The sequence below is a fragment of the Symphalangus syndactylus genome, chromosome 24 (genome assembly GCF_028878055.3).
Source record: "Symphalangus syndactylus isolate Jambi chromosome 24, NHGRI_mSymSyn1-v2.1_pri, whole genome shotgun sequence".
NCBI lineage: Eukaryota > Metazoa > Chordata > Mammalia > Primates > Hylobatidae > Symphalangus > Symphalangus syndactylus.
This window is the reverse complement of record NC_072446.2, coordinates 31079943-31094060: the sequence shown is the minus strand read 5'-3', so window position 1 is coordinate 31094060 and position 14118 is coordinate 31079943. Positions and strand designations below refer to the sequence as shown.

The window sequence follows — 14118 nt, the reverse complement described above, 5'->3', positions numbered from 1 at the left end:
CTTACAGTTACTATCCCACCCCCAGTGGATAACCATTATCCTGTCTCCTTTTAGCTTAGATTTGAAACAGTGCTTTTTAACTTTTTAAAGGTTCTTTTGATGACAATTTCACAGCTAAAATAATATAGTACTAATAGTAACAACACTTTGAGGGCTTACTGCTGTCTCTGAAGAGCTTGTACTTCTGTGTACAATAGTTTTTATTACAGTATTGGGCATGAGACTTATCTTCAAATATTTGAGGTGATCAAGGGAAAGGATTATACTTTATCTGTAAAAGAAAAAAAAAACAAAACATCCCACAACCCAACAACTATAAAATCATTAAGAAGATGTTATAGGGAGACGGGAAAACCCAAGCAAAAGCTCTTAACCTATAAGGTAATAAACTCTTGGTCACCAGAGGTGTGCAACCGGAGGCCCTCACACTGCCTACCAGGAATGCTGGGAAGATAACTCTTGCATGACCTTGACATGAATTAGATCGTTTCCAAGGGTCAGATACATTGCACAGTGGTGCAAATATCCACATGCAAACTTGCCGTTGTTTTGTCGTTGGATGCCCTAAGTCCCCAAGACTAAACTACATATGAACAAAGTTTCATTTTTCAATCACTGTTTTTTTTTTTTTTTGCTGTCTCCATCCCACCCAATCCCAGCTGTTAGCCTACAGATACAAAGCATACTATCTCAAATGCATGCCTATCAAATAACTGAAGGCCATGAATGGCAACAGCAAACTGGAAGAGGAGGCTGAGAGTGGCAGCGACCAAGGCCACAATGTTATGCCCTTGTTAATGTGACCTCAGGGGCAGAGGATGACCTGACTGGTTTTTGAGAGTCAAAATAGAAAAATCCTCAGGGGTATATACAATGCAATGGCAGAGGGGCCAGGTTCTGTGGGAGAGCAGAGGTACTGTTAAAGGAGTTACAGGAGCTGTAACATGAATTCTGAGCCAGCTTAGACCACAGATAACACATCCTGTCTTTCTAGACTTTGTATGGAAGTAGCATAAGAGCATGAAGTGGTCTCCCTGTGGGGTTCCCAGGAATCGAAGCAGTCTGAGCCGGGCTGCCACCAGGGTATGGGGAGGAGGCACACTTACTTGTTGCAGTGCTGTTTGAGGTGTTTCTTATAGCCATCATCATGCAAGACCACCTCGGGGTTGCAGGTGGCTAGCCAATCTGCATCCTTTAGCTCTGGGATTAGTAGCTGGTTCTTCGTCTTCTTCCCCTTCCTCCCTCTGGGGACTGGGGCAGACAAGCCTGAAACAGAAAGACAGCATAGGGCAAATGGATAGCCAATGGGGGTTACACACGGGTTTTAGAACAGAGCTGGGCTGGGGTTTGTTAGAACAGAGTTGGGCTGTGGTCTGGATGGCAGACCCTACTCCTTAGCCCACAGGTGGTGGTGGTGGGAAGGCCACGCACTTGGTCTCCTCCTTAGTAAATAAATAAACTCCAGGACCATTTAGTCTGTCAGTAAGATTTCCCAAGTACCCTGTGAGGATTAAGAAAGGTGTAACATAACCTGTGCCCTTTGGGAACTTACAACCTGGCTGAGAGAAAAGGAACACTTGACCTGAAACTTCAAGGGGAGCCTTAGCCAAGGACAGGGAAGGAGTGTGGCACAAGAAAAGGCACAGACAGAGGTGGGACAGGGACAGGATGGTGAAATGCAAAAGGCAAGTCACAGAGCAGGGCAGGACCGGATGTGCCCACAGAGTGGGCAGGACCAGATGTGGGAAACTTTAAGAGGGCCCAGTTGTACTTCAACAAAATATCACAGGTAACACTGGGAGATTCTGAGGCAGAAATGAAAGCAACATCTTTTCCCACTGGTAACATTCTGAAAAACACCCAAGAAAGAGAAGTCTCCCAAAGCACAGCAATATGGCCCCGCAGAGGAAGAGGGAATAAAGTGTATGGGAATCGTGCTTCTTAGGCGTGGCCCTGCCACCTCTCACCTGAGTGGTTCTGGAGGGTCTGGGCTTGCCCATCTTTGGTAGGTGTGATCAGTTCCCAAATGAAACTCTTGATCTTCTCGTCCCCCTTATAATGCTTGACACAGTACACCAGGAGGGCACGGCAAATCATCTCCATGTCCTTCTCATTCAGATGCCACTTGAATCGGCCATGAGTCAGGATGTCCTTCCACCGGCCCCAGCTGACAGTGGACATACAGACAGGTGTTGGAGGGAGGATGGGCCAGGCCATGCATGCAGCCTCCCCACAGGAGGAGAAACAAGAGCCATACATGCTTTTTGTTCTCTGTAGGTCTGTTAATCATCCCAAGGGCTTTGTCCCGAAAGGCCTTTGAGGACCACCTGACTGTAGCACACCGAATATCACTAAAGTGACCTGGACGTTGGACACTGAGAGCTTCATATGGCCACTACAATGTTAAAAAGGGAGGGACCAAAATACTGGGAGCAGGGAATAAATTTGGAATTAAAGAGTCCAAATAGCAGCACTATTCAAAAGCAATGATGAACTCATGGAAGCTGAACCTTTGATTTCTACCAGAGCCAAAGCCCTGCACGAATCATGCCTTGACTATAACATCTGTTGTGTGGACTCCTTATATAGCCTTAGGGGGTGGGGGGAAGCAGGAAATTAGTACCAGACAGCAAATTAAGACCAGAGATTTGTTGTGACAGGCATATGAGAAAATCATGGCACGTCTGCATTGTGGTTGCGGAGCATACAGTGACTGAGAGGGATTCTGGGCAGAAGGCACAGTTCTCTTGCTCCAACAGATCCCCCTTTGCCCTATAATTCCAAAGGTGACTGGAGAGACATCCTAGACAAATCTCAGGGACTGAAAAACAGAGGGGAACAAACAACAATAACAACAACAAAACCAAGCAGAGCCAATACCCACCCAAAGATGAGGAGGTTCTTCTCTACCCGGAAGCACTCCGCTCGGAGGTAGCGCCTGGCTTTGTCATTGAGGCGCCTGGATCTCGTGGGCCTCTCGTCTGAGTCGCTGTCTAACTCTGAAAACTCCATGAGCTCGTCTTCCTCAAACGAGTTGTAGTGTTTGGTCTGCTTTCTCACGCGAGGTCGGTCGATCACTAAGCTTTCCTAGAAATGGAGAGGACTACTGGGAAGAAAGCCCTCTTTTCTCTATCCCTTTCACAAAGCCTAAGTGTATCCTCAGGACACATCTGGGATAGAACCATGCCCCTGTCTCATCCTCCAGCATGAAGGGCTCTTCCCAGCACACCTGCTGTCTCCATGACCACAGGACATGCAGAGAAGATTCTCTGGGACTTGCTCAAGTTGACGTGCTCCCTGGCCCCCAGTGCTGCTTGTCACCATCTGTTGTTTCTGCAGTCATTCTACCCGGGGTGTGGGCAGGCAAGGTCCCCCCAGTGACCAAAGTGGTGTCGGCTCTTGCCAAGAAAGACTGGAGTAGTGAAGACCCAGCTGTTCTGCCCAGCATGCAGAGAGCAGTCTGCATTCTGGAGACAAGACAAGCTACAGAATTCCATCTGCTCAGCAACTTTCTGAAGACAAACGCATATTCCTGCTTTATTTATCTGCCTTCAACTGGTTCTATCCACTAACCTTTTGCCTTTCACTGAAAATACCATCTCCAGCTCAAAAGCCTCGGTCATTCTGATGGCTCCCCTGGCTATGTGTCTTCTCTAGTCTCCATTGCTTCCTGCTCCTCACTCCTTCCCTCTATACCTCTTCCCCAAGCCAGGCCAACCTCCTGACTACTCCTCCACACAGCCCAGATAACAAATGTCGTGTTATCCCTGCTTTGATCACCACGCTTCCCAACACGGAAGGCTCCAACTACTTCTGCCTGGCTACAGGGCCACAGTGCTTTCTTCCCCTGCTTGGACCCAATGTCCTGCACACATAGTAGCTTCTTGATTGTGACACTGTGTGTGAAACACTTAGAACAGGTTACTAAAGGGGACTGCAGGATCTTCTTAAAAGAGGAAAATCAGCATTTCTATTTATAGGAGAAGAGGGTGGATTAAGCAACCTGTGGTCGTTCTGGCTGGGTGCTGGTTACTGAATTGCTAGCTACAAGCAGGGACTGTCTCCTGGCTTTGTGGAACCATGAGAGTTCAATACTTACCTGAGAAGACACTCATCCTGAAGTGAGGTGACAGGGTCAGAGATGAAGGAAGGGAAATCAACATTTAAGGGGTGCTTCACAGTGGGCTGGGCACTGGTGCCAGTTATACCCACAAATGTTATCTTGTAACCCTGCAGTGTAGGCCTGACCACCTCCTCTTCTACTAATCTCAGTGGGGGTCAAAAACTTCATCCGAAGGCATACTCTGGTTTCACTCTCAAGTCCATTCTCTTTCTCATGTTCAGAATTAAGAAAACATGACACACTGGAAGAATGGAGGTAAAGCCAACAAACTTCTGTCATGCTTTTTCCCTCTATTATGTGTGAAGTTTCTCTCACAGGAAGTGTTGAAATAGAAATAAAATAGTCACATGCCAGGGATAGAATGTTGGTTTGAGACAGAGGCCTTAACTTGACCTGTGTGTCCAGTTCCAGTTCTAATTGCCTTCATCTAATTTCCCAGGTGCCCAACAGACTGAATGGCCGTTTAAAAATGACAACGGTTAAGATTTATTGAGTGATGTCTATGTGCCAGGCATATTTTAAGCGTGGTACAAATATCATTTAAGAACCAAGACTCAGGAGTAAATAACGACTTGAGCTGTATAGGAATTTATTGTCATGTATGACATAAGTGAATGTTCCATGGAATAAAATATTATTTTGCTGTACCTTTTCATTCTTTGCTTCAGTGTCTAGTTCAGCTATTTTAGCCCATTTCTGCCAAAAGTTAGGATCATCTAAGGAAATATCTGTTCTGTTTCCTGAAGCCACAAAGCTGGCCTGTGAAGAAGACAAGAATTAATAAACTGTGCTTGAACACAGTACAAACTAATAAAACACCAGTGTTACTTCAAGAGAAACCTAAGTATATCATCTATTTGCATTCAAAATCAAACCCTTAACAGAGCTTCCAAAATGAATTGAAAATCTCAAGGCTATTCTTTTTTTACCTTTTATTTTAAAAATTGGGTGAGGAAATTACAATTTCAACTGAAGGGATCATTTTTTTTTTGGAGCTTAAGCTTGGAAGCAGGAAGGCAAACCCCGGAAGACAATGGCAATGTGACACTTGGTGTCTCGTTTCCTGTGAAAGAGTTAATGCTTAAAACTTTTCTAGATTTTTCTTTCAGTGCAACAGTTACCAAATGTCTGCTATGGAAAAGGTACTAGGCTGGGCAGTATGAGGTGTAGAGACAAGGGATGGTTCATCCATATCCTCCTTATAAAACACTGAACGTCCCACTAAAAAACTTCCAGCTGTCACCAAACAGGAGATTTAATCAAACAGGTCACAAAGCTCACACAGGAATCAGCAGTGGTTGTGGCTAGGCAAACCTGAGAGTGATCTGCTAAGTTTTAAATCCAGTGGCCTAAACAGCAGAGAAAAGAGGCACCCAGACTAGAAGCTGGGAATTTTACGTAAAATCTCTTTCTCATTAAATAAACAAACTAATTGCTTGAGTTTGGGGAATGGAGTGTTCACTGGAGCTTCCACTCTCTATCAGTGATCAAGAAGTGCTCTACAAGGGAATCAAGATGTCCACTGGAAGGTTTCAGAGCAGTCCTTGCGAACAGAGCCAACTGAGAATAGGAGTGTTTATTCCGTCTGTTAAAGATCAGCTCTCAAAGGTGAGGAGTGGTATTTTCTTTGTATAGTCCCTGACTCCTTATTCAGACTTCCTTCCTCTAAGGATCTACATCTTTAGATAGTCACGCAGACTAAATGTGCAGCCAATTTCTAGGATTTGCATTCAGAGAAACAGAAGCCCTGCTAATGGGTTTCAGAGAATAAACATTTTTTTTTCTCTTCCACCCCCAACAGCTCTGGAGAGAAGGCCTTGTACCTTGGCAAAAGTGGACCCTTTCCCCTCAGACTGGATGGTGATGGTGTGCGTTCTCCTCTGCAAAATCTGGTCTATGTCTTCTTCACAGAACTTGGAGCCTTCATCTTCTTCATCCATTAAGGCTCCATAAGCACCTTTCCGGAGTAGGTCCTCTACCTCCATTTTTGAGAGCTGCTGTACCTGGACAGGTCACCAAAGGCTACTCACAAAGTGGAAAATGTATAGGAGAAAAACAGCCTCAAATCTATTTTTTGTGATTCAGTGCATAGTTCCTCCACGAACTGCATGTTAGAAGAACAAAGGACGTGGGCAACAAACTTCAGCTAGTGAAAACCCAGATGCGATACTCTGGGGAGGGCAGGCAGACAGTCCTCTATAGGCAGCTCTGAAACGAAGCTCAGCACATGATCCAAGGTCCCTAACATTCTTCAGGACGTTGGTTATTATCAAATGTCACAAGCCACTACAACTATGCATCACTGAAGATGGTATTTTTGACATCTTCATATTTTAGTTAGAGCTTGTATCTTTAAAAACCTCCAGATGTACCAAACAAGCAGAAGAACAATGATTTATTCATTATTAAATATGTATATTAGTATTGTAAATGATGTCATTTCTCAACTAAAAAAAAAATGATCCCATGACAAATGTGATCTTCTCAAAAAAAAAAAAAAAAAACAGGAAATGGGGTCCCACTCTTTTCTGGTTCTAATTAAGAATCTGGTTCTCTTTATATCAATCACAAGAGGGAATTCCATGACTCTCTGCATGACTGACTTGAAGTATTATCTTAGCAACATATGCATAGCTAAGAGGATATGGAACATCTGGACTAAAGACAACTCATTTAGAAGGTTTAAGCATCCAATCTTCGATGCTCTGAGCCCAGAGATTAAGGAGATATTCTGCTTTGTTTGCCTATACTTTAAGATACTTTAAGACAATTTAAGAATCTTAGCTGTAATTCTTATGCCCCCAAAGGGGAAAAAATATTTTAACTGCCTTATTTTAAGCTGCTAATTTATTCATTCATTTACTGACCATCCAGCACTTTATGTTTTTAATATGCCGAGCACTGTTAGGGGCCAAGGGGACATAGATAAAATTGGTCCCAGTACACTCTCAAAGCTCAAAGTCTGAGGTATGAGATAAGACACAGTAACAAATACAATGTTAAGATCTACTGGCTTCTAACGGGCATGGTTAAAAACTCTGTTTACTGAAATGTTACACCAAGCTGGGCAATCTTACTTCATAACTGCTTCTACGGATTTCCTTTAACCACCCAGAAAGCACAGACACCTGACTCTGAATGATGCCCTGTTGTAGGGAATTACCCAATAATGATGTGAGGGCTGGCTCAATGCAGCAAAAGTGAACCCTTAAACAGCTGTAAGAAGAGAAGCCTGCCTGGGCTGTGCGACCAGTGCTCCTTAAGACTCCAGAGCAGGCCCATCACACTCACCCCATTGGTGCCACCCTTTCGGTTGATGTCCTGAAGAACAGCCTTGTCCAGCCCCAGCTTTAGGCTGGCCTTGTCAAACATCTCGCGCTCGTAGGAATTTCGAGTGATGAGGCGATACACCTTCACAGCTTTGCTCTGGCCTATGCGGTGACATCGGGCCTGAGCCTGGGAAGAAGAAGGGTCATATGCATCACATCACCATATATATAAACGGCAGCAACCCTGGGAATAGGGGAGTGCTTAAATGTCATGTGGTGTGAGTGGCTGGCTCGCAGTTACAAGTAACGGGACTGATTTCAGAACAGAATTTATACCCAAAGGTTGGCTGCCACCTCCATGGCCATTCATTTCTTCTCCTATTGTGTACTGACTACTGTGTGCCAGAGATAAAGCAATGAGAAGGACATGGTGTCCCATCCTGTGCCCCCGCCCCGCTGTGGTCTGTGCAAGGCACCTTGTGAGTGGCACACATTCCCAGGATGCTGTCCTGTCCTCTTGGAAGATATGCTTCAGAGCCGGTAGCACTGAAAATTTATTTTTAAAATTTTGCTACTGAAATTTTCAAACATAGACCAAAATATAGGAAAGTATAATGACCTCTTATGGACAATCTTGTTTATTTTTACCACACTCCACCCTCCCAGATTGTTAGGAAGTAAATCCTAAGCATCATACTGTTTCATCCTTACATATTTCAATACACATTTCTAAAGATACGAGCTCTTGTAAAATATGTATTATTATCATTGCCACACTTAAAAACAACTGCATTTCTGCCATGTCACTGAACAGGTACCTTTATTCCCTGTATTTTCTCTAAACTAGGAGTTCTACCTTGGAACTTGATCAGCTTAAGATTTGAGCATCTGAATGTCCACCAAGAGGCAGATGGTATCTGGTCATCTTTCTTTTGAATTGATGATCATTGCCTAGATCTGTTAATTCATCAGGGGCTACCCTAATGTACAGTTCATATAGGAGGGACAAGCTAAATATTTGATTCTCTTTATTTAATCAGTTTCCAAAATAACATCCCAAAAAGTGACCAATGAAATTTTTTTTATTACTTCTTTATGGGATAAAATGAAGGCATGCATTTAAATATATCTGCCATGTTTTACTGCACTGCAGTTACTATTCTTATTGCTGTTCACATTTGGCTCATGGGAGCCTCTCTAAGTTGGCTCCTGAGTTCCTTCAACATGACCTAGTCAAATGTGGAAAAAAGGAAGACGAAAATCAACTCTGCGGTATTTGAGTGGACTGAAGGTATCAGTATGAACTCATGGTTAGGTGTATATGTATATATACACACATATATAGGTATGGATATGTGTACATTTATGTTTGTATGTTATATCAAAGACTGGTAGTCTTTCGATAGTTCCTTTGCTTTCAACATATTCCACGCTCCTCTTGTACATTTTCTGTCCAGACCTGGCTTCAGCCATTTTGTTTCCAGGAGTCCTAGTCTCTTTTAGCGGGAATGTTTTTTCTCCCTGAGTAAGCAAGCAGAGGGGTGATTACTGACACTGAGAGGAAGAGGTGGCCATCCCATGTGAGTGAGCCCTGCAGGTATCACTGGACACCCCGGGTCCTTCCTTATCTTGGCCCAGAGCGGTAAGAAATGTGGCCCTTGCTCCTCTGTGAGTTAGTGGCAGAGCAAGTCTGGAGCCTTGGACTTCTGCTCCTGCCCCATGATCTTGACCCTGGAGTCCAGAATTGCAAGCAATGGGTCCCCTGTGTCTGAGGCCAGGCTGTTTGAGTTGGATTTGAAGTTACTGGGCCCAGAGAAAGGGGTAAGTCTAAGCAGGAATTCTATGTTTGCCCATAAGGGACTCACCCAGTGCCAGAATCCCTGGATATGGAAGCCTCCACCCATGCCCTGCCCACATTCTTCCCTTAACCTCATGGCTGAAAATGACACCAGAATTCCTATAACTCAGTACTGAAGTGGCCCAAAGACTAAGAAGCCCAGTAAGTACCGGGACAGAAGAGAGGCCACTGGGGCGGGGGTACAGGAAATGGCCATCAAAGCAGGGCTAAAGGAGGGTGGATCCCAGGCACCTCCTGCCATTTGGCCCACTGTGTTACAGAGGTCCTCCTTGCAATAAGAAAGCTTGAAGTTCATCTTGGTGCCCAAAATTTGCATATTTCTGTGATATGATGTGGCTGTGTCACCATCCAAATCTCAACTTGAATTTATCTCCCAGAATTCCCATGTATTGTGGGAGGGAGCCAGTGGGGAGGTAACTGAATCACGGGGGCCAGTCTTTCCAGTGCTATTCTAGTGACAGTTAATGAGATCTGATGTGTTTATCAGGGATTTCTACTTTTGCTTCTTCCTCATTTTTCTCTTGCCACCACCATGTAAGAACAGCCTTTTGCCTCTTGCCATGATTCTGAGGCCTCACCAGCCATGTGGAACTGTAAGTCCAATTAAACCTTTTTTCGTTCCCAGTTTTGGATATGCCTTTATTAGCAGCATGAAAACAAACTAATACAGTAAATTGGTACCAGTAAAGCAGGGCATTGCTGGAAAGATACCCAAAAATGTGGAAGCGACTTTGGAACTGGGTAATAGGCAGAGGTTGGAACAGTTTGGAAGGTTCAGAAGAAGATAAAATGTGGGAAAGCTTGGAACCTCCTACAGACTTGTTGAATGGCTTTGCCCAAAATGCTGACAGAGACATGGACAATAAGGTCCAGGCTGAAGTGGTCTCAGAAGGAGATGAGGAACTTGTTGGGAACTGGAGCAAACGTGACTTTTGTTACACTTAAGCAATGAGACCGGTAGCATTTTGCCCCTTCCCTCGAGACTTGGGGAACTTTGAACTTGAGAAAGATGATTTAGGATATCTGGTGGGAGAAATTTCTAAGCAGCAAAGCATTCAAGCGATGACTTAGGTTCTGTTAAAAACAGTTTTATAAGGGAAGGAAAGAATAAAAGTTTGGAAAATTTGCAGCCTGACTATGCTATAGAAAAGAAAAATCAATTTTCTGGGGAGAAATTCAAGCCAGCTACAGAAATTTGCATAAGTAACAAGGAGCCTAATGTTAATCTCCAAGAGCATGGGGAAAATGTCTTTAGGCCATGTCAGAGACCTTCATGGCAGCCCCTCCCATCACAGGCTCAGAGGCCCAGGAGGAAAAAGTGGTTTTGTGGGCTGGGCCCAGGGTCCCTGTGCTGTGTGCAGCCTAGAGACTTGTTGTCCTGTCCCAGCTGTTCCAGCCATGGCTGAAAGGGGCCAACATACAGCTCAGGCTGTGGCTTCAGAGGGTGAAAGCGCCAAACCTTGGCAGCTTCCACGTGGTGTTGAGCCTGATGGTGCACGGAAGTCAAGAATTAAGGTTTGGGAACCTCCACCTAAATTTTAGATGTATGCAAACACATGGATGTCCAGGCAAAAGTTTGCTGCAGGGGTGGGGCCCTCATGGAGAACCTCTGCTAGAGCAGTGCAGAAGGGAAATGTGGGGTCAGAGCCCCCACACAGAGTCCCTACTTGGTCACTGGCTAGTGGAGCTGTGAGAAGAGGGGCACCATCCTCCAGACCCCAGAACTGTAGATCCACTGACAGTTTGCACCGTGTGCCTGGAAAAGCCACAGACACTCAATGCCAGCCCATGAAAGCTGCTGGGAGGGAGGCTGTACCCTGCAAAGGCACAGGTGTGGAGCTGCCCAAGACCACAAGAACCCACCTCTTGCATCAGTATGACCTGAATGAGACACCGGAAGTCAAAGGAGATCATTTTGGAGCCTTAAAATTTCACTGCTCCGGTGGATTTCAGACTTGCATGGGCCCTCTTTGTTTTGGCCAGTTTCTCCCATTTGGAATGGCTGTATTTACCCAATACCTGTATCCAAATCATATCTAGAAAGTAATTAGCTTGCTTTTGATTTTACAGGCTCATAGGTGGAAGAGACTTGCCTTGTCTCAGATGAGACTTCGGACTGTGGACTTTTGGGTTAATGCTGAATGAGTTAAGACTTTGGGGGACTGCTGGGAAGGCATGAAATGTGAAGACGTGAGATTTGGAGGGGCTGGGGCAGAGTGATATGGTTTGGCTGTGTCCCCATCCAAGTATCAACTTGAATTGTATCTCCCAGAATTCCCACATTGTGGGAGGGACTCAGCGGGGAGGTAACTGAATCATGGGGGCTGGCCTTTTCCATGCAATTCTCACGATAGTTAATGAGTCTCATGAGATCTGATGGGCTCATCAGGGGTTTCTGCTTTTGCTTCTTCCTCATTTTCTCTTGCCGCTTCCATGTAAGAAGAGCCTTTTGCCTCCTGCCATGATTCTGAGTCCTTCCCATCCATGTGGAACTGTAAGTCCAATTAAACTTCTTTTTCTTCCCAGTTCCTGGTATGTCTTTATCAGCAGTGTGAAAATGAACCAATACATCCTGGTTTACCAAGTTGTTCTTGGGGCAGGAGGGAGGGCAGAACTTGTTCTCCACTGTCACTTTCTTAGACTCAACAATGCTGGTCACTTCCGGGAAGACCCAGACCCCACTGAGGAAGGAGCACATAGCTGGCAGGCAAGAGCTTATGTGTGAAGCCACCAAGCATGGGCAGCAGAACAGACCCTGGGCTCTCTGTGCCCAGCAGGGCCACCAGGAAGACCAGAGCAAAGGTCTTCATAGCATGGGAACAGCTAATCTTTCCTCTCTCTCGCCAGGCTGCAGGGCAAGTGGCTAAGAAACAGTCTAGCCATAGGCACAGGTAGAAAACTTACAGACAACAATCTGGATGCCCTAGAGGTGGTCCCTGCTACTAGGGATGATCATGGTTTCTAGTGCCTACTCAGTGGGCAAATATAGGAAGTGTTTGTGTGTGTAGAGTGTATATAAACATATGCCTATATAAGACAAAATACATCATGAGGTCATACTGATATTTTTAGTTCAAATTATGATTGAAGGATTTTAGTTTCATCAACCTCACATCTGTATTTCTTTAATCATGTTGAAAAACTCAATTTTCAACCACACCAATATCAGTACTCATTTGATCTGTCCCATAAAATAACATTTTCAGAAAACTAATACCATTACAACTCACTTGAAACATAATTACCAAAAAATTGCAAGATTTTTCTCTCCCCAGCCACTTAGGGTTATACCCTGCTAAGTATGTATAGTGTTTTAAATACACACTTGAAAGTAGGTTTATTTTCTGTAGTTGCAAGGTTAGCAATCCTGAAACTACTTTCTGTTTAATCTAGGATTCAGCAAATGAGTAAAGATATCGGGGGTAGCAGGAGTAAGGGCTTTCACTGTTGGAGAAGGAAATTATAAATATGGAAAGGAGGAAAACTAAAATAAACTCTGTGGTGCTAGAATGAATTGGAGGTATCAGTATTAACTCATGGTTAGGTGTACATGTGTATTTATATACACACATACATATACATAAAGGTACAGAAATAGACATGGATATGCATGTTTATGTATGTACATGTGTCTATACACACATATACAAATGAATGCATATATTTACACATATGCATATTTATAGTCTCTCTGTGTGTATTCCAGCTATGTCCACTGAGAGGGCCTAGAAGAAACATCATTGCAGTAGCAATGAACACACCCTCCTGAATCTTAATTGCTAAAAACCATTCTCTATACAACAGAGCCACAGTGTGCTAGAGAAATGGCTAACTGTAGCTAGGGCTGTGGTAGAGAAAATATAGACTAAGCCTGAAACATATTACTGTGTTAGATGTAAGAAAGTACTCAAAGAATGAGGGAGACATATGAGAATAACACGTAAAGCTCGAAGAGACTCCCACTGGCTAAGTCTAGAACTATATGAACAGAACATCAAAATAAAGATAGTAACAGATTATAACTCACTCAATAAAAAAAGAACCCATGTATTCATATTGACATAAAATAAATAAATGGGAGAAAAAGGGAACACTCTTCCTTATAGTAGAATGCTAACTAACCAGTGCAGAGCAACAGTTAGAAAATCACCACTTTGTAACCATCATAGTGATGATCGATTCAGCCCAAAATAATCAATGGATGCTAAAACCAATGGGTGATATTTTGATGAGGAACAGGTACAGTTCCAATTCATTTCTCCAAAATTACTTATTATTTTCAAAGGGAAAAACAGAAACTTTATAAGTGGAGAAATCTGACAGACATCACTGTACTAAGTGATCAAAGTTACCATCATCAGACAAATAGACACCATGTTATTCCTGATGTGATATATTGAGATGGCTGTGTCAGTTCTGTGGTAGTACTAAACCTAGATCCAACCCTGAGGAAACAGAGACAAATCCAAACTGAGGGACAACCTACAAAAAAAACTGGCCAGTACTCTTCAAAAACTTGAAGGTCATAAAATAAAAAGAAAAACTGAGGAACTGATTCAGATTAACGAAGACTAAAGGGACATGACAGCTAAAGGTAATGGGTGATCCTGGATTGGATCCTGGACTGGGGAAATGACAGCTATAAAATATGTTGAAACAAATGATAAGACTTGAATATGAACTGTGGATTGGAGAACAGTATTTTTATTTCTTGATTCTGAGAACTGAACTGTGAATATACAAGAGAAAGTCCTTGTACTTAGTGAAATACACACTGAAAGTATTTAGGGGACAAGGGGGTAAAATGCCTGCAACTTAATCTCAAATACCTCAGACAAAAAGTGACGAATGTGTCTATGCATGTACTC

At 43.7% G+C, this 14118-nt stretch overlaps 1 protein-coding gene across 6 annotated transcripts in view; it reads right to left on the bottom strand.

Moving 5' to 3' along the window:
- CHD6 (chromodomain helicase DNA binding protein 6) overlaps positions 1-14118 on the bottom strand; it is a 214176-nt gene that overhangs the window by 47966 nt on the left and 152092 nt on the right. For all 6 annotated transcript variants that reach the window (XM_055266598.2, XM_055266604.2, XM_055266603.2 and 3 more), the window contains 6 exons: positions 7415-7579; positions 5947-6126; positions 4772-4882; positions 2885-3087; positions 1968-2167; positions 1107-1266 (listed from right to left, as the gene is read on the bottom strand). In XM_055266598.2, the coding sequence (XP_055122573.2) occupies positions 1107-1266; positions 1968-2167; positions 2885-3087; positions 4772-4882; positions 5947-6126; positions 7415-7579 (1019 nt within the window). The remainder of the gene's footprint in view (positions 1-1106; positions 1267-1967; positions 2168-2884; positions 3088-4771; positions 4883-5946; positions 6127-7414; positions 7580-14118) is intronic.